This window comes from Pristiophorus japonicus, chromosome 8, assembly GCF_044704955.1.
Source record: "Pristiophorus japonicus isolate sPriJap1 chromosome 8, sPriJap1.hap1, whole genome shotgun sequence".
NCBI classification, from domain to species: domain Eukaryota; kingdom Metazoa; phylum Chordata; class Chondrichthyes; family Pristiophoridae; genus Pristiophorus; species Pristiophorus japonicus.
The window spans coordinates 50,451,866-50,477,490 of NC_091984.1; the positions used below are offsets into that span (position 1 = coordinate 50,451,866).

At 46.3% G+C, this 25,625-nt stretch overlaps 1 protein-coding gene across 3 annotated transcripts in view; it reads left to right on the forward strand.

Annotated features, from left to right (window-relative positions):
* Nucleotides 1-25,625, forward strand: part of b4galt2 (UDP-Gal:betaGlcNAc beta 1,4- galactosyltransferase, polypeptide 2) — a 628,374-nt gene that overhangs the window by 463,782 nt on the left and 138,967 nt on the right. For all 3 annotated transcript variants that reach the window (XM_070886768.1, XM_070886771.1, XM_070886770.1), the window contains one exon: nucleotides 13,667-13,789. In XM_070886768.1, coding sequence (XP_070742869.1) covers nucleotides 13,667-13,789 — 123 coding nt within the window. The remainder of the gene's footprint in view (nucleotides 1-13,666; nucleotides 13,790-25,625) is intronic.

The following is a 25,625-nucleotide window of genomic DNA, read 5'->3' on the forward strand; positions in this document are numbered from 1 at the left end:
TTCTGTCAGATTTAGCACCACTGATGCCACCGCGTAGTGTACCCCCTGATAAAGTAGTTTCTCGGTAGAGACCAACACTGAACCATTCCCCGGCCCCCTGGTTGTTGTCAGGCACCCGAGTGGGACGGTGGGCTTGGCTGTGGGTGGGAGTTTTCTTTCCCGAACTACAAGTTCGGTGGCGTTTACTGTTACCTGGGGATTAGGGGTCACACACGCCTCCCCGCTGAGATCCCATACCACCCCATCCCCGACATCCTGCCACCACCTATAGAAAGCAATGGAGACCCCCTCTGAACACACGCGAGTGGATCCCCACATACACAAATAAATTCCTTGGTCGTACGCCCACCATTTCTCCCAGCACACCGTGACCTCGCCAGATGACCCCATGATGGTTCGGTAGGTATCATTATCCAGACGTTCCCAAACCGAGTGTCGGTCTCCCACGTCCCTCTTGAGTTTTCTGAGCCACCGTCCCAGAGGTATGTCCCCTTGGCAAGTTAGGCATACTTTCCTGCCTTCTGTCACTCTCACTCTGGAAGTGGCCACAGTGATCTCCGGGCAGGGGATGGAGGCCTCTCCGTAGGTAAAGTCCTTATGGTTGGAGTACTTGGTGGAGTTCGATCCCAACCACCCAGGCCATTTCCCCTCATGGGAGTAGGTGACCCGGCCATTACTGCCGCCGGAGTCCCTTCTCCTGTGGTCACTGTCGGCGCTCTGTCCTCGGTGTCCCCTCGGTGCCCAGTGCAGATCCTTAGCGATACCAGCATCACTAACGTCCAGTAGGGAGGTGTTGACATCTGAAAGGCAAGAAGAACATGGCCTTGCCTTGAGAGACCTACAATGCTGTTCCCAACCGTCACTGCCTTACCTAAACACATATGCACACAACACAAAGTAACAAAACAGGAAGGGAAAATATATACACCGCTACCCGTCCCCGGGTGGCCAGGCTACATCCTGTCACTGTACAGGCATCGTCGACCACTCGGCTGACCGTACCCTGGGGACCAGGATGCCCTCCGCTGAGGGGCTCGTATAGTCTCCCTTAATGAGTCTGGTGCTGCCCTCCATGGCCGTCCCGAGCCCCGGATAATTGGTGGGAGACCCTTGCTAGTGCAACAGAGCACCCTCCCTGTTGTCTTTCGCCTTCTCGGTCTGGGGCGGAAAGCTAAGTAAACAGGGGACCACGGCGCCCTGGTCTGTGGCACTCTGTCACTCCTCCTTACTGTCGGTGCAGAGTCCCACGTTATGGGCTGCAATGCTATCTCCTCCTTCTCTTGGGCTAGCCCCAGCTGATCCACCATGGGGAAGTTCACCTTCCCCTTGGACCTTGCTAATGGTCGAGCCTTTCTCCCTACTTCTGTTAGTGGGCTGGGAACCTCTACCCAGTGGTGGGATAGCCTTACTGGAGCAGTGAACCATCTCCGGCTGTAGAGCTTCGGGGCCCGCTGCCTCCTCCGGAGCCTCCAAATCCACTGGGGCCTGTTCTTCCCCCAGTATCTGATTCCCTTCCCTTGCTCGTCCCCTCTGTTTTTTATCTCTTTTGGGGTCAAACAATTTACACTGATTAATGTGATACCACTTCACCCGGCGAGGCAATTGAACCGCATAGTCCATAGGGCTAGCCTTGTCGACTATGTTGTATGGTCCCATTTACAGTGGTTCAAATACCCCGACCCGGGCAAAGCTTCTCACCATCACCTGGTCGCCCACCTCCCAATCATGGTGACTGCGGGGTTCCAGCAGCAGCCGATTGGCACAGTGCTGTTTACCCATGTTGTTGGCCACCTGCCAGTGAATCTGTTGAAGCTGTTCAAACAGATTCCTGACGAAGCGGTCCCGGTTCACCTCTCGAAGCTGCCCTTCGGTGAGAACCGGCGCCAACACATGCACTGGGGTTCTCATGATCCGGCCCGTCATCAGCTCATGGGGTGAGTACCCTGTGCTCTTTGACTGACTGGCCCGGATTCCCATGAGTACCAACGGTAAGACCTCCACCCACTTGTTCGGTGAGTCTCCCGTCTACTTGCGCAGCCTTTCCTTTAGGGTCCGGTTCAGGCGTTCTACGGGGCCTGAGGACTGAGGGTTGTAGGCGACATACCATTTGGCTCTTATCCCCAGCACCTTTAGGGTGGCCTGCATCACCTGGCTGGTGAAGTGGCTTCCCTGGTCGGACTCCACGATTTGAGGTAGATCCCACTGAGACAACACCTCCCTCACCAGGATTTTTGCAGTCCCCACCGCGGTACCTGTTCGACAAGGGAAGGCTTCCACCCACTTGGAAAACTCATCCACCAGGACGAGGCAGTATTTATAACCTCCCTGGGCAGCAGGTAGGGGTCCGATGTAGTCGATCTGGATCGACTGCCACGGTCCCTCTACCCGCCTGACATGTCCCATAGACGCCTTCCTTTTCTGAGGGTCCGGGTTGTTTGCAGCGCAAACCAGACAGCCCGCACAGACGTTGCGGACGTCTTCCCGGAGGTCTGGCCACCACCCTGCCTTTTCTACCCGTTGCCAGGTAGATTCCGGCCCAGGGTGTTCCGCATCTGGACCCTCATGGGCCAGCTGAAGGAATTCCCTCTGGTGTTGTGGCGGCACTACCCATTTGTCCCCTTTAAACAACATGCCTTCCCACACAGCAATATCTGCAGCACTGTATGGGCCCTCTGCCTTTTCCCCCTTTTTGATAGCAGCCAAGGCAGCCTTCAGGATCGGATCCTGCATCAGGACTACTTTAAGGTCCGGAGCCGCAGCCGCCCCTATGCTCCCTTGTGTCCCTGGCTTGCTTCTTGCTGCTGCTATCCTGCCTGCCTTGTATGGGTCCCATAGACGACCTGTACGAGCACCTTCCCTTGCCAGCAGGTCTGCCTGCTGGTTACCTTCCTCCCGTGACTCAGTTTTGGAGTGGGCCTTTACCTTATGGATATATACATCCCCGGTTTCTCCCACTGCAGCCACGATCTTTTCTAGCAGGGGTTTGGTCACAAGGGGCTTCCCATCCGCAGAGGTGTATCCCCGGCGTGACCAAATCGCCAGATACTCTGTACACGAATTGCAAGTGAACATGCTGTCCGAGCAAATCGTGTATGGGATAGGGAATTCCTCGGGGTGTGTGACCACATACATCACCGCCGAGAATTCCGCCTGCTGGGCGCTCAGGGTGCATGGGAGTTTAAGAGCCAAGGCAATCCCTGCCTTGGGATCCCAAACTCCGCAGCCCATGAGTCTTGTGCCCGCGGACACTGAACTGGAGCCATCAACGTAGATCTCGCGGCCTGTGGGGTGTATCCCTGCCCGAAATCCAAAGTTGATGTCCCATACCCCCTCCACAGAGCATCTATGCGGCTGCCCTGGATAGATTAAATTTGCTGCGAGCCTGGGCTTGCAGAGGCCCTTGACCTTTAAAGTCATTTGGGAGAGGAGGAGGGTCCAGCGAGTGATTCTAGCACTGCTCACTGTCCCGTCCTTAATCCTCCCGTCCAACAGCATCTGCGTCGGGGTATGATGGGTGAGGAGTGTAATGGGGGATATTCCGGTAAAGATCTGAGCTCTCTTTACTGCCCAGTGGGTGGCAAGCAAGTGCCTCTCACAATTGGAGTATCCCTTTTCTACCTCCGTGAGGACCCTGGAGGAGTACACCACTGGTCTCAGCTGACCGTTTCGCCCCTGGAGCAACACTGCACTTAAGCTGTCGCCACTGGCTGCCACCTCCAGGAAGAATTCCTCCCCCCCATCAATTGCCCCTAGGGCTGGTGCTACCTGCAGGTCTCTCTTAAGACGGACAAATGCTGCCTCACAGCCCTCGTCCCATTCCCACTCGACCCCCTTATGGAGGAGTCTGAGCAGAGGGGCGGCAGTGGCTGCATAGTCCTCGATGAAGTCCCTACAGTAGCCAGTGATTCCCAGGAAAGACCTTACCCCGACACATCCCTAGGGACAGGGAGTTCCTGCAGTGCCTTTCTTCTAGCCTCATCAATGGCCCTTTCTCGTGCCCTTATCGTCAGGCCCAGGAATTTGACCTCTCCTAGACCTATCTGGGCTTTCTTGGGGTTAACTTTAAAACCCCCTTCCTTCAGTAAGACCAGCAGTTCAGCCAGCAGTGGACCGTGTTCCTCACTGCTGTCTGTGAAGAACAACAGGTCGTCCACATACTGGACCAGCTGGTGTGGTTGGCTGAAGCCTTTTAAGCAGTTCGCCATGCATTGGTGAAAGATGCTGGGACTATTATGAAAGCCCTGTGAGAGGCAGCTCCATGTATACTGCTGTTCCCGGAAGGTGAAGGCAAACTTGTACTGGTCTTCCCTCCGTACAGGGATAGACCAGAACCCGTTGGATATGTCCAACACTGTGAACGTGGTTGCGGATGCAGGGATTTCCCCTATCAGATCCGCAACCGCCGCTACTGTGGGGGCACAAGCTGGGATGTTTTTATTGAGCACCCTATAATCCACCGTAGCCCTCCAAGAATTGTCCGGTTTCCTAACCAGCCAAAGCGGGGAGTTGACATGGGTGGCTATGGGTCTCAAAACACCCTGCTCGACAAGCGAGCTTAAAGCTGTCTCCAAGTCTGCTTCTGCCTCTCGGGAAAGCCATACTGCTTTTGCGGGCGGGACATGGGATCCGCATCTATTCTAACCTCCACTCCTGTGACTCTCCCACAATTGTGTTTATGGGTGGCAAATGCTGCAAGATTTGCTTGCACATAGGTCCGGTACTCGGCCGGGGTGTTGCCGACCAGAATCTCCAGGTCGTAACCCACTTTTGGCTTCATTGTACACAGTCCCTTTTCCCTGTTTCTTATCAATAACCATGACTTCTCCCTCTGCTCCCGTGCCCACTGTGCCCCATAGACAGTGATTCCTCAAGTCTACTAGGATCTGGCGAGCGATGATGAAATCAGCCCCCAAGATCCCTTTTCCCACCTGCTCCCAGTTCATCAGGACGCACTTCCATTGTGTTTGGAGTGCTCCTAAACGAACTACGAGCGGGACTGAGAAAAACCCAGCCTTCTCATTTCCTGTGAACCCAACTAGTTGATACGGCACCCCGTTTGATAGAGGTGAGGTTGCGGGGTCCTCCGAATGGACTATCGTGCTGGAAGCACCAGTGTCCAAAAGGTAAGTACCCAATACACCCTCAACCTTCATCTTGACCCAGGGTCGTCCCCAGGGGTCGTATTCTAGTGGTTTGAGTGGATGTTGATTGCGTTGGCCTCCTCTAGCCATTGTGTAGGCCCTTGGGTTGTTTTGGGTTCCCTGGTTTCTGAAGGTCTGCCTAATTTTCCTCCAATTCAGTTTTTCTAACCTACTCAAGGTTTGAGTGGATGTTGATTGTGTTGGCCTCCTCTAGCCATTGTGTAGGCCCTTGGTTTGTTTTGGGTTCCCCAGTTTTCTGAAGGTCTGCATAATTTCCTTCCATAGTGTAAACATGAGGAAGACAACAGCCCGATAATGGCAATGAGTCAGTCCCACAGTTTTCGAGCAAGTGCTCTCCCATTGGCTTGAAAGCCCCATGCTTCGGGCTGACTCTGTTCCACCATTGGCCCTCCGGTGTCCTCCCCCGTCCAATCACTGCTCTGCCAAGGCCAAACCGTCTCTGTTTCAATTCACAGCACAGACCGATCCCACAGCCCTTTTCCTTCTGGGTAAAATGAGGGGGTTTTCGTCCTCCCCTGCATTTTTCACATGCCTCCATTATTCCCTTGATTATTGCCCGCCCCACTGTGAAGCTATTATTTGGGGGCCTATAAACTATGCCCAGTAGTGACTTTTTCCCCTTACTATCTCTAATCTCCACCCACAATGATTCAATATTTTGTTCATTAGAGCCAATATCGTCTTTCACAACTGCCCTGATATCATCCTTTATTAACAGAGCTACCCCATCTCCTTTCCCATCTTATCTATCTTTCTGAATTGTCAGAACTAGCTCAGAGCCCTCTCCTGGGTTCCGAATGCTCCTCACATTGAGGCACCGAGCTTCCATGCTTGCCTTTTTATTACACTTTGACCCTTTAGAATTTTTCTGTGCAGTGGCCCTGTATGTTTAATTCCCAGTCTTGCTCCCCCCTGCAACCACGTTTCTGTAATGGCCACCAAATCATACCCATTTGTAATGATTTCTGCCGTCATTTACTTTATTTCGAATGCTGCGTGCGTTTAGGTAGAGTGTTTTAATACTAGTTTTTAAACCATGATTTTTAGTTTTGACCCCTCCTGCAGCCCCTTTATATTCATACATATTGTCCCTTCCTATCACCTTGTGGTTTACACTTACCCCAGTGCTACTCTGCTCTGTTGCCTCCTGCCTTTTGCATGCTTTCTTGGTGTCCTGTTCATCTGAGCTCTCACTCACTCTAACTAGCCCAGAGGCCTCTCCTGGGTTCCGAATGCCCTTCGCATTGAGGCACCGAGCTTTCATGCTTGCCTTTTTATTGCACTTTGACCCTTTAGAATTTTGCTGTACAGTGGCCCTTTTTGTTTTTTGCCTTGGGTTTCTCTGCCCTCCACATTTACTCATCTCCTTTCTGTCTTTTGCTTTTGTCTCCATTTTGTATCCCTCTGTCTCCCTGCATTGGTTCCCATCCCCCTGTCATATTAGTTTAACTCCTCCCCAACAGCACTAGCAAACACCCCCCCTCGGACATTGGTTCCGGTCCTGCCCAGATGCAGACCGTCCGGTTTGTACTGGTCCCACCTCCCCCAGAACCGGTTCCAATACCCCAGGAATTTGAATCCCTCCCTGCTGCACCACTGCTCAAGCCACGTATTCATCTGAGCTATCCTGCGATTCCTACTCTGACTAGCTCGTGGCACTGCTAGCAATCCCAAAATGACTACTTTTGAGGTCCTACATTTTAATTTAGCTCCTAGCTCCTTAAATTCGTCTCGTAGGACCTCATCCCTTGTTTGACCTATATCGTTGGTATCAATGTGCACCACGACAACTGGCTGTTCACCCTCCCTTTTCAGAATGTCCTGCACCCGCTCCGAGACATCCTTGACCCTTGCACCAGGGAGGCAACATATCATCCTGGAGTCTCGGTTGCGGCCGCAGAAACGCCAATCTATTCCCCTTACCCATTGAATCCCCTATCACTATCGCTCGCCCACTCTTTTTCCTGCCCTCCTGTGCAGCAGAGCCAGCCACGGTGCCATGAACTTGGCTGCTGCTGCCCTCCCCTGATGAGTCATCCCCCTCAACAGTACTCAAAGCGGTGTATCTGTTTTGCAGGGGGATGACCGCAGGGGACCCCTGCACTACCTTCCTTGCACTGCTCTTCCTGCTGGTCTTCCATTCCCTATCTGGCTGTGGACCCATCACCTGCAGTAAGACCAACTCGCTACACGTGCTACTCACGTCATTCTCAGCATCGTGGATGCTCCAGAGTAAATCCACCCTCAGCTCCAATTCCGCAACGCGGACCGTCAGGAGCTGGAGGCGGATACACTTACCGCACACGTAGTCGTCAGGGACACCGGAAGTGTCCCTGAGTTCTTACATGGTACAGGAGGAGCATATCACGTAACCGAGCTCTCCTGCCATGACTTAACCCTTAGATACGCTTAAATTGGCAACAACAATGTTAAAGATTACTCACTGTTAGAGAAGAGAAAAAAGAAAAACTACTCACCAATCACCAGTCAATCACTTACCCCCTTGGCTGTGACGTCACCTTTCTGTTTCTTTCTACTTTTTTGCCTTCCCCCTGTCGCTGCACAAGCTCCGCCTCTCGCCGAACTCGCGCTGCTCCTGGTCTCACTGGCCTTTTGTTGGCCTCTCCAATCCCCGGAACTCCCGCCTCTCGCCGAACTCGCGCTGCTCCTGGTCTCGCTGGCCTTTTGTAGGCCTCTCCGATCCCCGGAACTCCCGCCTCTCGCCGAACTCCTGCCAGCCCCCTTTAATTTCCCTCCTGCAGCCTCCTTCTGCGAGCCCAGCCTGTTGCATCTCGTGTGTGGCCAGTTCACTGCTCTCCTGCCCGGGCTTCCCACACATCGCACCTATCCGAGGCCGAGTGTGAAGATAGGACTTAAGTTTTATTTTTAATATTTATTTATTTGTTTATTTATTATTTATTGTTGATGATTTTTATGCTTCATGAATGTTATTGAGAAGGTGTTTAGTGCTTTGCAAGGTTCTCTCCGCTTCCCCGCCCCCCCCCCCCCCCCAATCTCTGGCTACCTGCGCTGATTTCTTAACTCTCCGCAAGGGCTTTCTGTGCGGCCACAAGCGGCCACAAGTGGCCACGTACACTGGCCTAAGTTAGTTTGGAGCAACTATTAGCTGTCCAAACTGGCTTAAATGGCCAAATGGCTAGTGGGAGTTGTGTACAGACCACCAAACAGTAGTAGTTGAGGTTGGGGACAGCATCAAACAAGAAATTAGGGATGCGTGCAATAAAGGTACAGCAGTTATCATGGGTGATTTTAATCTACATATAGATTGGGCTAACCAAACTGGTAGCAATACAGTGGAGGAGGATTTCCTGGAGTGTATTAGAGATTGTTTCCAAGACCAATATGTCGAGGAACCAACTAGAGAGCTGGCCATCCTAGACTGGGTGATGTGTAATGAGAAAGGACTAATTAGCAATCTTGTTGTGTGAGGCCCCTTGGGGAAGAGTGACCATAATACGTAGAATTCTGTATTAAGATGGAGAGTGACACAGTTAATTCAGAGACTAGGATCCTAAACTTAAGGAAAGGTAACTTCGATGGTATGAGACGTGAATTGGCTAGGATAGACTGGCAAATGATACTTAAAGGGTTGACAGTGGATAAGCAATGGCAAACATTTAAAGATCACATGGATGAACTTCAACAATTGTACATCCCTGTCTGGAGTAAAAATAAAACGGGGAAGGTGGCTCAACCGTGGCTAACAAGGGAAATTAAGGATAGTGTTAAATTCAAGGAAGAGGCATATAAATCGGTCAGAAAAGGCAGCAAACCCGAGGACTGAGAGAAATTTAGAATTCAGCAGAGGAGGACAAAGGGTTCAATTAGGAGGGCAAAAATAGAGTATGAGAGGAAGCTTGTCAGGAACATAAAAACTGACTACAAAAGCTTCTATAGATATGTGAAGAGAAAAAGATTTGTGAAGATAAATGTAGGTCCCTTGCAGTCGGATTCAGGTGAATTTATAATGGGGAGCAAAGAAATGGCAGACCAGTTGAACAAATACTTTGGTTCTGGCTTCATGAAGGAAGACACAAATAACCTTCCGGAAGTACTAGGAGACCGAGGGTCCAGTGAGAAGGATATCCTTATTAGGCGGGAATTGTGTTCGGGAAATTGATGGGATTAAAGGCCGATAAATCCTCGGGGCCTGATAGTCTGCATCCAGAGTACTTAGGGAAGTGGCCCTAGAAATAATGGATGCATTGGTGATCATTTTCCAACAATCTATCAACTCTGGATCAGTTCCTATGGACTGGAGGGTAGCTAATATAACACCACTTTTTAAAAAAGGAGGGAGAGAGAAAGCGGGTAAATATAGACCGGTTAGCCTGACATCAGTAGTGGGGAAAATGTTGGAATCAATTATTAAAGATGAAATAACAGCACATTTGGAAAGCAGTGACAGGATCGGTCCAAGTCAGCATGGATTTATGAAAGGGAAATCATGCTTGACAAATCTTGACTTTTTTGAAGATGTAACTAGTAGAGTGGACAAGGGAGAACCAGTGGATGTGTTGTATTTGGTCTTTCAAAAGGCTTTTGACAAGGTCCCACACAAGAGATTGGTGTGCAAAATCAAAGCACATGGTATTGGGGCTAATATACTGACGTGGATAGAGAACTGGTTGGCAGACAGGAAGCAGAGAAGTGGGATCAACAGGTCCTTTTCAGAATGGCAGGCAGTGACTAGTGGAGTGCCGCAGGGCTTGGTGCTGGGACCGCAGCTATTTACAATATACATTAATGATTTGGATGAAGGAATTGAGTGTAATATCTCCAAGTTTGCAGATGACACTAAACTGGGTGGCGGTGTGAGCTGTGAGGAGGACGCTAAGAGACTGCAGAGTAACTTGGACAGGTTAGGTGAATGGGCAAATGCATGGCAGATGCAGTATAATGTGGATAAATGTGAGGTTATCCACTTTGGGGGCAAAAACACGAAGGCAGAATATTATCTGAATGGTGGCAGATTAGGAAAGGGGGAGGTGCAACGAGACCTGGGTGTCATGGTACATCAGTCATTGAAAGTTGGCATGCAGGTACAACAGGCGGTGCAGAAGGCAAATGGTATGTTGGCCTTCATAGCTAGGGGATTTGAGTATAGGAGCAGGGAGGTCTTAATGCAGTTGTACAGGGGCTTGGTGAGGCCTCACCTGGAATAGTGTGTTCAGTTTTGGTCTCCTAATCTGAGGAAGGACGTTTTTGCTATTGAGTGAGTGCAGCGAAGGTTCACCAGACTGATTCCCACGATGGCTGGACTGACTTATGTGGAGAGACTGGATTGACTGGGCCTTTATTCATTGGAGTTTAGAAGGATGAGAGGGGATCTCATAGAATCATAGAAAATTCTGACGGATCTGGACAGGTTAGATGCAGGAAGACTGTTCCCGATGTTCGGGAAGTCCAGAACCAGGGGACACAGTCTAAGGATAAGGGATCAGCCATTTAGGACTGAGATGAGGAGAAACTTCTTCACTCAGAGAGTTGTTAACCTGTGGAATTCCCTACCGCAGAGAGTTGTTGATGCTAATTCATTGGATATATTCAAGAGGGAGTTAGATATGGCCCTTACGGCTAAAGGGATCAAGGGGTATGGAGAGAAAGCAGGAAAGGGGTACTGAGGTGGATGATCAGCCATGATCTTATTGAATGGTGGTGCAGGCTCGAAGGGCCGAATGGCCTACGCCTGCACCTATTTTCTATGTTTCTAAATCAGACGTAGGTGGCTGGTAACACCCCCTTTTGAAAAAAAAACAAAACTAAAAAAAGTCCTACCTAACTCACTTACACTTGTTCAAATTAAATGTGCAGAATGGGGATTTTTAAGACACTCCAGAAAAATCAAGTTGCTCGAAAAAATACGGAGCAACTCCTGGGCAAATTTGGGCCCAATGATTCTAAAGTACAGCCTTGAAAAAGAAAATGCAGGTAAAGGGAGTTTTAATGACAGCATCACGGAATGATTCCTAGTGATTGAGAGTTGCTGATTGCTTGTGCAGCGTGTTGCCAAAAACTGTTAGAAAGAATACTCAAGTGCAAGATTATTGTCAGGACTTGTCCAGCAGTATTTCTTTTATTGTGTTTGAAATAATACAATACTGAAGGCAGTTGGGCTGGTTTGTCAAATGTCACAAGAGAGCAGAATTGACACCAATGCAGATAACATAACCTCAAAGTATGCAATGTATGGAATACAAGCAAGCAATCACATCCCATATATATATCGAGATGTTTATTCCCCCATCAGCATTGTATACAAACAGCAAACACATTCACTGTTAATGTGCTCGAGGTGCATAAGCTATCTATGTAAGAAAAAGCAATGGAGGGATTACATGTTTTTTTGCCTTGATGCCATTGTGAGTTAATATGAAAGCAGAAAGAAATAAAGATGCATCAAAGAGAATGTTGTGAAAATTTCAGTGCTTTTAAAGATTGCTTTGCATGTGGTGAAAGAACAGCCAAAAATCATGTCAAAATCCATTTCTATAACCAACATATTTGAAATGACACAATCGGTGAGCTGCCCAATAATGTCTGTAGGCCGTCTCTGCTGAATCGTCTGTAACTGCACATTTGGAGAAAACTGTTTTCATCTTATTCTCACTACCCTCAACTATCTTGACAGCAAGTCAAACCTGAAGATGAATTGCAGCCTAAGAATTAAAATAGGACTGACAGAGCTTTGCGGTTGTCTCTGATGGATGAAACGGAGTTCACTACTTGATGAGAATGCAGATTGTAATCTGAGGACCCCTTGCATATCTGCTTTTCAAAGCAGGATGATTACTGCCAGAATGCTGCTTGTTATAAACCTGAAGCATAAAGAAATCACTGCTGATGGGGCAAAAAATTCTTTCCAGAATCTAGATATCCCTTAACTTAAAATGTTTTAAGCTGATTTCAAGCTGTCAATAGTTTTCATGAATCTTGTGTTCCATTTGGTGCCGTTTGCACCGCATTTCTAGACCTGGAATAAATGCCAAAAAGACACAAATATGCAGCATGATTCTGTCTGGCAAGTGATTTTACAAGTGTCTGAGATCTCCTTTGTACGTGTACAGATTTAGAAGTATGCGGTCACTCCGAATGGCCCAAATTTTGCTGGAAAAAGAATGATGATTTCACGCCGCATCCCGTTATTAATGCGTAAATTTCTCAATCCTTATATCTCATTGATTAAGGGACACTGTTGGCCCCGTCATTCACTAAGGTCCCAGATGCCCTGTTGCCCTTGCCATGCCGTTACCAGCTCGCACTCCCAGCAACTTTTAGGGGCAAAAAATTTTCAAGTTGTCGGGTACAGGAAAACTAAATCTAATGAATGGTACTGCCAGAAGTTACCCCGCTCCAGCAAGATGTGGGCATTATTGCAGTCACCATTTCAAAGAAAGAAGGAAAAAAGTTGGTGTGAAACAAACTTTTTTTTTTAAAAGGGCAATGTATAACATAGGAATGTGTTCCAGCTCCGGCATGCTATGTCATGCAATGGTCAGACATCAGCTCACCCCAGTGATTCTCATCAACTGAACATACTGTCAGAAGCAGCTGTGAGCTGGCACCATGCACTTCCTTGTGACTGTTTCCAGAGTGGCATAAGATGGCACTGCTGAAATTAGTAACTGAGTAATTTAGACACAAGTCTGTGCCGGGGTACCAGTGCATCATCATCATAGGCAGTCCCTCGGAATCGAGGAAGACTTGTTTCCACTCCTGAAGTGAGTTCTTTGGTGGCTGAACAGTCTAATACGAGAGCCACAGACTCTGTTACAGGTGGGACAGATAGTCGTTGAGGGAAGGGGTGGGTGGGACTGGTTTGCCGCACGCTCTTTCCGCTGTCTGCGCTTGATTTCTGCATGCTCTCAGTGTTGAGACTCGAGGTGCTCAGCGCCCTCTCGGATGCACTTCCTCCACTTAGGGCGGTCTTGGGCCAGGGACTCCCAGTGGGGATGTCGCACTTTATCAGGGAGGCTTTGAGGGTGTCCTTGTAGCGTTTCCATTGCCCACCTTTGGCTCGTTGCCGTGAAGGAGCTCCGAGTAGATCTTTGGGAGTCTCATGTCTGGCCTGCGAACTATGTGGCCTGCCCAGCGGAGCTGATCGAGTGTAGTCAAAGCTGGGGATGTTAGCCTGGATGAGGACGCTGATGATGGTGCGTCTGTCCTCCCAGGGGATTTGTGGGATCTTGCAGAGACATCATTGGTGATATTTCTCCAGCAACTTGAGGTGTCTGCTGTACCAGTGCACTGTGTAGCTGGGTCAGTTCTAAGGAAAAATGATTTTTTTCAAAATATTGTCTGGAAGAAAGAAAATAATTAATAATTTGATACTCCAAAAATGCCAGACATCAAGCTTCTGAAATGTGGCAGATAATTTTTAAAGGACGAAAATGAATCTGTCACTCTGAAAATTGAAATTGCATTGCAAAGAAAGGTTTGCTCAAGTGTTGGTGATTCTCACATGTTCTCCTTTTTCCTGTTAGGCTACCATATAGTGGCTACTTTGGTGGAGTCTCAGGACTGAGCAAGGAACAGTTTTTAAAAATCAATGGCTTCCCAAACGAGTACTGGGGCTGGGGCGGTGAGGACGATGATATTTATAACAGGTAAGGCAGTACCTAAACCATTAATATCTCTGAATTATGCTAGAATTATTCAAACCATTTTGATTGGGAAAGGCAATGTGGATGCCATAATTAGAGGAACCTTGTCTGCCTGAATTTTTATTTAATGTTGGTTTATGGCTTTGTTTATGTTTAGCTCCTTCACAACAATTTTACAAAAAGGAACTTTGCAGCTTGGATTGTTGCCGTTTTTTTGTTCTGCACTGTGAAAGCAAATGGCATGTTGGCCTTCATAGCAAGGGGATTTGAGTACAGGGGCAGGGAGGTGTTGCTACAGTTGTACAGGGCATTGGTGAGGCCACACCTGGAGTATTGTGTACAGTTTTGGTCTCCTAACCTGAGGAAGGACATTCTTGCTATTGAGGGAGTGCAGCGAAGGTTCACCAGACTGATTCCCGGGATGGCAGGACTGACCTATCAAGAAAGACTGGATCAACTGGGCTTGTATTCACTGGAGTTCAGAAGAATGAGAGGGGACCTCATAGAAACATTTAAAATTCTGACGGGGTTAGACAGGTTAGATGCAGGAAGAATGTTCCCAATGTTGGCGAAGTCCAGAACCAGAGGTCACAGTCTAAGGATAAGGGGTAAGCCATTTAGGACCGAGATGCAGAGGAACTTCTTCACCCAGAGAGTGGTGAACCTGTGGAATTCTCTACCACAGAAAGTTGTTGAGGCCAATTCACTAAATATATTCAAAAAGGAGTTAGATGAGGTCCTTACTACTAGGGGGATCAAGGGGTATGGCGAGAAAGCAGGAATGGGGTACTGAATTTGAATGTTCAGCCATGAACTCATTGAATGGCGGTGCAGGCTAGAAGGGCCGAATGGCCTACTCCTGCACCTATTTTCTATGTTTCTATGTTTCTATGTTTCTTACCAATTGCTTTAACTAATTAATAAGAACATAAGAATTAGGAACAGGAGTAGGCCATCTAGCCCCTCGAGCCTGCCCCGCCATTCAATAAGATCATGGCTGATCTGGTCGTGGACTCAGCTCCACTTAACCGCCCTCTCCCCGTAACCCTTAATTCCCTTATTGGTTAAAAATCTATCTATCTTTGACTTGAAAACATTCAATGAGCTAGCCTCAACTGCTTCCTTGGGCAGAGAATTGTTTGATTTATTTCTTTCTCTGTCTTTCTCTCTCTCTTGACTTATTTCTCAACCTTCTCTCTTTTTCTCTGCAGTAAATAGATACATAGAGTATGAGAAAAGGGATAGTGATTCATTTATACACACCATTGATTAGGCCACAGTGAGTGTACTGTGTGTAGTTAAGTGTGCCCCCTTATCAAAAGGACATTTAAAGTCAGAGAGTGTTCAGGATGATGCCAGAGATGGGAAACTGTAGTTATGAAGAGAAACTTGAGATACTGAATTACTATACACTAGATTAGAGAAGTCTTAAAGAAGATTTAATGTTTTTTTAATAAAATTATGAAGATTTTTGATAAATTGAATAGCGAAAGACTATTTTCTTCAGTGGGATGTTATTGATGAGGAGTCATTTATTTAAATTATCACTAAAAGCATGAGGAGAGAAGTTAGGAGAATTTTGTTATGCAGAGTTGTTGGAGGTGATATGCTTTACCATAGGGAGTGGTAAAAGCAGACACCATTGTAGAATCAGTTTGGGTGAAGATAAGAAATAGCAAGGGAAAGAAGTGAGTGGTGGAATTAGTCTATCGGCCCCCGAACAATAGCTACACTGTAGGACAGAGTATAAATCAAGAAATAATGGGGGCTTGTAAGAGAGGTACTGCAATAATTGTGGGTGACTTTAATCTTCATACAGATTGGATAAATCAAATTGGCAAAGGTAGTCTTGTGGATGAGTTCATAGAGTGTATTTGGGACAGTTTTTTTAGAACAATATGTTGTGGAACCAACCAGGGAATAGGTTATTTTAGATCTGGTCATGTGTAATGAGACATGATTAATTAATGATATAGTAAAGGATCCTCTAGGGAAGAGTGATCATAACATGATAGAATTTCACATTCAGTTTGAGGATGAGAAACTTGGTCTGAAACTAGTGTCATAAACCTAAATAAAGGCAATTACAAAGGTATGAAGAGAGAGTTGGCTAAAGTGGACTGGGAAAATATATTAAAAGGTAAGACGGTAGATAAGCAGTGTCAGACATTTAAGGAGATATTTCATAACTCTCAACAAAGATATATTCCATTGAGAAAGAAAGACTCTACAAGAAGGATGAACCATCCATGGCTAACTAAGGAAGTAAAGGATGGTATCAAATTGAAAGAAAAGGCATAAAATGTTGCAAAAATTAGTAGGCCAGAAGATTGGGAAAATGTTACAAACCAGCAAAGGATGACTAAAAAATGATTGAGAGGGAAAATAGATTACGAAAGTAAACTAGCAAGTATTATAAAAACAGATAGTAAGAGCTTCTTCAAGTATGTAAAACGGAAGGGTGTGGCTAAAGTAAATGTTGGTCCCTTAGAGGATGAGACTGGGGAATTAATAATGGGAAACAAGGAGATGGCAGCAACTCTGAACAAATAATTTGTATCTGTCCTCATGGTAGAAGACACTAAAAGCATCCCAATAATAGTAGAAAATCAGGGGCAAAAGGGAGGGAGGAAATTAAAACAATCATTATCACTAAAGAAAAAGTACTAGGCAAACTAATGGGACTAAAGGTTGACAAGTCCCTTGGTCCTGATGGCCTGCATGTTGGGGTCTTAAAAGAAGTGGCTGCAGAGATAGTGGATGCATTGGTTGTAATCTTCCAAAATTCCCGAGATTCTGGAAAGGTCCCAGCGGATTCGAAAACCGCAAATGTAACGCCTCTATTCAAGAAAGGAAGCAGACAAAAAGCAAGAAACTATAGACCAGTTAGCCTAACATCTGTCATTGCAAAAATGCTGGAATTCATTGTTAAGGAAGTAGTAGCAGGATATTTGGAAATTCATAATACAATCAAGCAGAGTAACATGTTTTTATGAATGGGAAACCATATTTGACAAATTTATTAGAGTTCTTTGAGGATGTAACGAGCAGGGTGGATAAAGGGGAACCAGTAGATGTGGGCCCGAACTTGGTCAAAGCTAAGGCCCGCCCAAGTGCCACCGAGAGACCTGACGCTACTTTGGCAGAGAGATTCCTCAATAAGTTCTGCAAAGACTGTCCGGCGGCAAAAAAACGACTTGTGGGCAGCAGCGGGCGGGAGCTCCCAATCTCGACGGCAAATGCAATCCTTGCCAAAGTGTCGCCGAGGATTGAGTCGGGCCCGGGGAGGGGGCCAACACATAAAAATAAAAATTTACACAAAAAAAAACACAAGAGAAACCTTCAGGGGACCCCATCCACCTGAATCGCTGTTTAAAAAAAAAAAAGTTTTTTTAAGATGCTTGCTAAACTATTTTTGCAGGTCTTCATACTTACCGTTGGGGTTAGACCTGCCTCCTCGCAGCGGTCCTTCCCATTGCTGCCGCCGACTCCTGCCCGGACCAAACTGGCAGCTCGGCCGGCGGGAGGACACTTACACACCTTGCGCGCTAGCGGATGTCAGTGGGCGGTTCCCAGCGGTCCTCCCCTCCTGCCGACAGGAGGCCTAGAGGAAACTGGCACCGAGAGGAGACCGCGCAAAAAACTCGGCAGCAGTCGGCAGCAGCGGGCGGTGAGTGCGCCAAGTTCAAGGCCATTGTGTATTTGGATTTCCAAAAGGCATTCGATAAGGTGCCACATAAGAACATAAGAAATAAGAGCAGGAATAAACCATTTGGCCCCTCGAGCCTGCTCCACCATTCAATAAGATCATGGCTGACATAAAAGGTTACTGCACAAGATAAAAGCTCACAGGGTTGGGGGTAATATATTAGCATGGATAGAGGATTGGCTAACTAACAGAAAACAGAGAGTTGGGATAAATGGGTAATTTTCAAGTTGGCAAACAGTAACTAGTGGGGTGCCACAGGGATCAGTGCTGGGTCCACAACTATTTACAATCTATAATAATGACTTGGATGAAGGGACCAAAATTACTTTCGCTAAATTTGCTGACGATACAAAAATAGGCGGGAAAGCAAGTTGTGAAGAGGACACACAGAGGCTGGAAATATAGATAGGTTAAATGAGTGGGCAAAAATTTGGCAGATGGAGTGTAATGTAGGAAAATATGAGGTTATCCACTTTGGTGGGAAGAATAGAAAAGCAAAATATTATTTAAATGGAGACAGACTGTAGAATGCTGCAGTACAGAGGGATCTAGGTGTCCTCATATATGAAACACAAAAGTTAGTATGCAGGTACAGCAAGTAATTAGGAAGGCAAATGGAATGTTGGCCTTTATTGCAAGGGGGATAGAGTATAAAAATAGAGAAGTCTTGCAACAACTGTACCTTGAGACTGCGTGCAGTTTGGTCTCCTTATTTAAGGAGGGATATACGTGCAATGGAGGCAGTTCAGAGAAAGTTCACTTGGTTGATTCCTGGGATGAAGGGATTGTCTTATGAGGAAAGGTTGGGTCTGTACTCATTGGAGTTTAGAAGAATGAGACGTGATCTTATCAAAACATATAAGATCCTGAGGGAGCTTGACAGGGTAGATGCTGAGAGGATGTTTCCCTCGTGGAGGAAACGAGAACTAGGGGGCATAGTTTCAGAATAAGGGTTTGCCCATTTAAGACGGAGATGAGGAGGAATTTCTTCTCTGAAGGTCATGAATCTTTGGAATTCTCTACCCCAGAGAGCTGTGGAGGTTGGGTCATTGAATATATTCAAGGCTGAGCTGGATAGATTCTTGAACTTATAGGGGAGTCAAGGGTTTTGGGGATCAGGCAGGAAAGTGGAGTTGAGGCCAAGATCAGATCAGCCATGATCTTATTGAATGGCAGAGCAGGCTTGAGGGGTGTATGGCCTACTCCTGTTCCTATTTGTTCTGATTTTATTGATTCTTTTAAGGGAAAATTGGATAAATATTTGAAGTAGAGGAAGATACAAGGCTACAGGTAGAGAGCGGACAATGGGATTAGTTTTTGATTGCTCCAGCAAAAAGCTGGCACAGACATGATGGGCAGAATGCCCTCCTTCTGTGCTGTCAATTTCTATGGTCCCCTCCCATTTCTGTCTCCCTCTGGATTCCTCTTTATCACCGATTCTCATTCTTCCTCTCATTTTCCCTTTTGCCTTTTATCTCAATCTCTGTTCCCCCTCTCTTCCTCTTTCTAAATGCCTTGTAGGATAAAAGAGATGACATTTCCGGAAAGTGCTTTCTTGTTAAGTAGGGATAAATGCTGGAGATAAGCTGGCTGTATATTGAAATTGCTCCACAAGTACGAGAAATCACATGAATTTAGTGAATTCCAAATACAACCTCTCTCCAGTATGGACAATTCAATCCTAATAAGCACTTATGTAATTATGCCAATAAATATGGTTAGATCAACCTTTTTCCTGACAGTAGCTATGAAGCAAGCGTGGTTTGTGATGATCAATGCTGCAACTGTCACTTTGGGTAAGACTATGAATTAAGCATCAGAATGGCTGAGTGGAGCTTCCAGCAAAGGTCTGATTTTGCCACTGTATGGTTGAAGTCTGTGTCACATTTAATCAGGTGTGGGCATTTCTGGACAGTGAGAAACACTGCAATAGTAGAAGATCCAAAAATGATCAAACTGAATTATTTGTATCTATATTTTTTTAAACATTGCAGCTGAATCTAAATTAGGCACTTTATTGACAAGAAATGTTAAAAAAAAAGTTCTAAAATGTAAAATATAACTCGTGCTGAATAGTGAAACATAAATAAATGAGACATTATTCAAAATTGGAAGAGGATGTTGCATGTGGATCAGAAGTTCTGTCTTATGAAAAGTCATTTGCTGTGTTCCAACGAGAGTGAATGAAAATGATTTGGTCCATTGGAATTCTGTTTAATGGAGGAATGCTGTAGTGAATACAGGTTCATCTTTGTGAACTGAGGAGTTGTGTACTATAGAATGGGGCCCAAGTTTCGGCATCTGGTGAAAATGGCGCACCTCCGAGACTTACATGACCTGTCTGGGCTCGAAGGTGCGCCGGAATATTCTGCAGCAATTCTCTGGTCCTCCTGGACCGTGGCGTGGCACAGCATAGTCTCCCTGGGGAGGAGCAAGCCGATCGCAACCTGCAGGGGGGCGGGGCTGGGGATCATGCCTTCTCCTCAGTGTCGGCAGCGTTGCGCAGACGCGTTGGAGCATGCGCGCCTGCGCATTGGCTCGGGGGAGCGTGGGTACTGGGGGGGGCATGGGTACCGGGGGGGGGTGGGGGGGGTAGTGGGTACAGGGTCAGGAGCGTGGCAACAGGAGCGTGGGTTGGGGGCACTCAAAATGATCGGAGGGGAAAGCAGGGTTGCCTCCTTCCAGCCTTCCCCCCCCCCCACCTCCCTCCACACCCCCCCTCCTACACACCCCCTCCCACCTCCCCACACACACACCCTCACACACACATTCCCTCCCACCCCCCCACACACACACACCCCTCCCACTCCACCACACACCCCCACATACATACACAAACACAGACCCCACCCCTCACTGTCAGATACAGAGAGAGAGAGACACTACAGAGAAGGATACTGACAGAGACACCTTCTCTTCACATAAAGGTAGGACTTCTATTTTTTATTGATTGATTGCTTATTACTTTGGTCTTGGTGCTTTAGGTGCAGGGTTCCTTCTATTTTTTATTAATTAAATGCTTATTACTTTTTGTGCTTCGTTTAGTGCTAGGTGCTTTAAATGTACTTTGCTTCATTAATGTTGTTGTGAAGGTGTTTATGGAAAATCCTCTAACTTCCCTTCCCCCCTCCAGTTGTGATGTTGATGTGTCCTTTGTGTTTAATGCTTCCCCCTGCCGTCTCTGGCTGTGCCTGCACTAAACTTAACTCTAGGTAAGGTTTTTCAGAACTTACAAAAGTGGACACTTACTCCATCCTAAGTTAGTTTGGAGTAAGTTTTCACTGCCGAAACTTGCAAAACAGGCCTGAGTGGCTGGACACATCCCCTTTTGAAAAAATAGTACCTTACCTAAAGCCACCCTAAACTAACTCACTAGAACTGGAGCAAACTAATATCTGAAAATTGCAATTTCTAACATACTCCAAACTAAACTAGTTGCTCCAAAAAACTAGGAGCAACTCCACCCGAAACTTGGGCCCATACCATGTATTAAATTCCTTCATTTAGGTTCTACGATCCGCAACACTAACATGCCATTGTGGCGGGGAATTTCCTCGCAGCTTCTTCCAACTGCGCCCTATCTTTGCTGGTCGTGTGGGGAAACCACATTTACATACGGAAGCAGGGCTTCCACTGTACTTTCAGCAATGGTACGGTGGCAGAGCGGGAGCAGCTCCAAGGGAATTCCTATCTATATGTAAAACAAGGGTAACATAGAACGGCAGCTGAGGAAAACTGATCCTGGGATTTTAACGTGTTTCATTATAATGTTCGATAGAGACTCGATTAGTGTTTTATCAATTTCTTTTGTTCTTTATTTTGGGAGCTTTTAGCTTCATTTATAAATCTCCCTTGAGACTGTTTCTTGTTTGAGAATTTCCCTAAAATGAAGGTGATCTCTAGAAAATGCTGAAAAGCCTTCTATAATTTCTTATATTCTTCAATGCCTTCTTTACACTGTTTGTCCTGGTGCGGTACTGTGGTGCAGGCAGAAAGGGTAGAATTATTTTGGCTGCTCACCTTGTTTTTGATGGAATGAAGCTTTGGCTCTGTGGTTGCATTCCTGCCTCTGAGTCAGAATACAGGAGATTCGTCTCCCACCCCTCATCGGATGTGCTGTGGGAGTCTGTAAAGCCCGCTTGCCATATAGGACTAACCACCTTATTGGCTGGTATAAAGAGGAGTATGACCGTGGAAGGAGTGCTCACCTCACGGCCTGTCAGACAGTCAATCAGCCTGCGAATCCTCCCACTACTTCGCACTATTCTCCAAGGGAAGAGCGTGAAGATACAAAAACAACAACGCCCCTGCTTTTGATGGGGCAATTTCATGGTCCTGTAGGTTCTGCTTCTATATTTTGTATTGATGTGATATCAACACATGTGCACTCTAGGATGAAAGTCTGCAGCAAAGTGTCTGACTGAATTCACTGTGCTAAGAGCACAGTGCTATCGACACAAAACTATTGATTAGAGATAATTTTGAAGATTGAGGAAACAAATTGTAGGTTTTACCATGTTACCAACTCTCTTGCCACCGATGCCAGATAGAGGATACCCACTCCTTTAAACTGCTTCAAATCATAAATTTGTGACTGCCGCAAAGTCGGGTTAAGCACGTAACCTGTTAGCCGGGGAGAGAACCATCTATAATTAACAATGATACAAATTAATTCCAAGCTATTGCGCAGAATTCGTATTATTATTTTAAGTTAAGTGCAAGCATGATGTCTTATCTTAATTAACCGATATATATAAATTTCAGTAATTATTGCGACTATTACCTTAACTATACTTTGTAACAGTTTAAAGCAGTTGTTATTCCTTAATTAGCTTTGGTGGCAATAAAAGTAACAACATTATGATACAATCACCAGCAGTTTGTTTCCTAATCTGCAAAATGGTACCAGCCGTGAAATCGGCTTCAATCATAAGTATGTTGGAAGAATACATTAAATTTCAAATTGGAAATAGCAGGCTGAATGGTCCAATAAATATTTATCAATGGGATTTTCTTCTTCCACATTTTGTATTGCTGTATGAGTGAGGCTTCTGGCAGTCTTGGTTCCTGAAAGGCTTTGAACCTGTAGTTAACAGAAGTTGCCTGCCAGTAGCAGTTAACTGTCTGTCAGCTGTAAGTGTTTGTCTTGAATAGATATTAATCACAGAGAATAGGGGAACTGAGTCAACACTTGTAAATTGGGTGTAACTCCTAAGAGTATAAAAGTTAACAGTTTTGCAGAACACAGAGTGGTCTTAAAGGGAGTGGACTTAAGCAGAGTGGTTTATTTGGGAATTTGGAAACAGTGGGAATTCGGGGAAGATTAAAATAATTTTTTTTTAAAAGTAAACCTAGACTTTGAAGATGTAATGAATAGGGTTGATAAAGGGGAACCAGTGGACGTGGTGTATTTGGACTTCCAGAAGGCATTTGATAAGGTGCCACATAAAAGGTGACTGCGCAAGATAAAAGTTCATGGGGTTGGGGGTAATATTTTAGCATGGATAGAGGATTGGCTAACTAACAGAGAACAGAGAGTCGGGATAAATGGTTCATTCTCTGATTGGCAACCAGTAACTAGTGGGGTGCTGCAGGAATCAGTGCTGGGACCCCAACTATTTACAATCTATATAAACGACTTGAGTGTAACGTAACCAAGTTTGCTGACGATACAAAGCTGGGAGGAAAAGCAATGTGTGAGGAGCACACACAAAATCTGCAAAAGGACATAGACAGGCTAAGTGAGTGGGCAAAAATTTGGCAGATGGAGTATAATGTTGGAAAATGTGAGGTTATGCACTTTGGCAGAAAAAATCAAAGAGTAAGTTATTACTTAAATAGAGAAAGATTGCAAAGTGCCGCAGTACAGCAGGACCTGGATGTGCTTGTGCATGAAACACAAAAGGATAGTATGCAGGTACAGCAATGGTATCTTGGCCTTTATTGCCAAGGGGATTGTGGATAAAAGCAGGGAAGTCTTGCTGAAGCTATATAAGGTATTGGTGAGGCCACACCTGGAATACTGCGTGCAGTTTTGGTTTCCATATTTATGAAAGGATATACTTGCTTTGGAGGCAGTTCAGAGAAGGTTCACTAGGTTGATTCCAGGGATGAGGGCATTGACTTACGAGGAAAGGTTGAGTAGGTTGGGTCTCTACTCATTGGAATTCAGAAGAGTGAGAGGTGATCTTATCGAAACGTATAAGATTATGAGGGGGCTTGACAAGGTAGATGGAGAGAGGATGTTTCCACTGATGGGGGAGACTAGAACTAGAGGGCACGATCTTGGAATGAGGCTGCCCATTTAAAACTGAGATGAGGAGAAATTTCTTCTCTCAGGGTTGTAAATCTGTGAAATTCACTGCCTGAGAGAGCTGTGGAAGCTGGGACATTGAATAAATTTAAGACAGAAATAGACAGTTTCTTAAACGATAAGGGGATAGGGGGTTATGGGGAGCGTGCGGGGAAGTGAAGCTGAGTCCATGATCAGATCAGCCATGATCTTATTGAATGGCGGAGCATGCTCGAGGGGCCGTATAGCATACTCCTGTTCGTATTTTTTATGTTCTGATAAGTGATATTTCTAATCTAAAAAAATCTCACTAATTAAATCAGCTGATTGCTGAGTAGTTCCTGGGTGTGTTTTGCTAAGTTTTATTTCTGCTCGATAGTTCCGAGTCTATTAATTAGAGGCAGGGCAGCTCAGTCCTGTGAATTGCACATCCTGTGGTATGTGGGAAGCGCTGGACACTTCGTGCAGCCTGGATGACCATGTGTGCAAGAGGTGTCTCCAGCTGCAGCAACTCGAGCTCTGCATTTCGCAGCTTGAGCGGTGGCTGGAATCACTGCGGAGACTGAGACTAGTACGTTTCAGGAGTTTAAGAATGTGCAGGCAGAGAGGAAGTGGGCGACTACCAGAGAGAAGAGGAATACTAAGCAGGTAGTGCAGAAGTCCCCCGAGTCATTCTTGGTCTCCAACCAGTATTCTGTTGTGAGTATAGATGAGGGCGATAGTGCCTCTGGGGAGAAACATAGAAACATAGGAAATAGGTGCAGGAGTAGGCCATTCGGCCCTTCGAGCCTGCACCACCATTCAATAAGATCATGGCTGATCATTCCTTCAGTACCCCTTTCCTGCTTTCTCTCCATACCCCTTGATCGCTTTAGCCATAAGGGCCATATCTAACTCCCTCTTAAATATATCCAATGAACTGACATCAACAACTCTCTGCGGCAGGGAATTCCACAGGTTAACAACTCTCTGAGTGAAGAAGTTTCTCCTCATCTCAGTCCTAATTTGGCCTGCCCCTTTTCCTAATACTGTGTCCCCTGGTTCTGGACTTCCCCAACATCGGGAACATTCTTCCCGCATCTAACCTGTCCAGTCCCATCAGAATCTTACATGTTTCTATGAGATCCCCTCTCATCCTTCTAACCTCCAGTGTATAAACTCCAGTATGTCCAGTCTATCCTCATGTGTCAGTCCAGCCATCCCTGGAATCAGTCTGGTGAACCTTCGCTGCACTCCCTCAATAGCAAGAACGTCCTTCCTCAGATTAGGAGACCAAAACTAACACAATATTCCAGGTGAGGCCTCACCAAGGCCCTGTATAACTGCAGTAAGACTTCCCTGCTCCTATACTCAAATCCCCTTGCTATGAAGGCCAACATACCATTTGCCTTCTTCACCGCCTGCATCCCAACTTTCAAGGACTGATGAACCATGACACTCAGGTCTCGCTGCATCTCCCCTTTTCCTAATCTGCCACCATTCAGATAATATTCTGCCTTTGTGTCTTTGCTACCAAAGTGGATAACCTCACATTTATCCACATTATACTGCATCTGCCATGCATTTGCCCACTCACCTAACCTGTCCAAGTCACCCTGCAGCTTCTTAGCTTCCTCCTCACAGCTTACGCCGCCACCCAGTTTAGTGTCATTCGCAAACTTGGAGATGTTACACTCAATTCCATCATCTAAATCATTAATATATATTGTAAAGAGCTGATGTTCCAGCACTGAGCCCTGTGGCACTCCACTAGTCACTGCCTGCCATTCTGAAAAGGACCCGTTTATCCCGACTCTCTGCTTCCTGTTTGCCAACCAGTTCTCTATCCATGTCAGTAC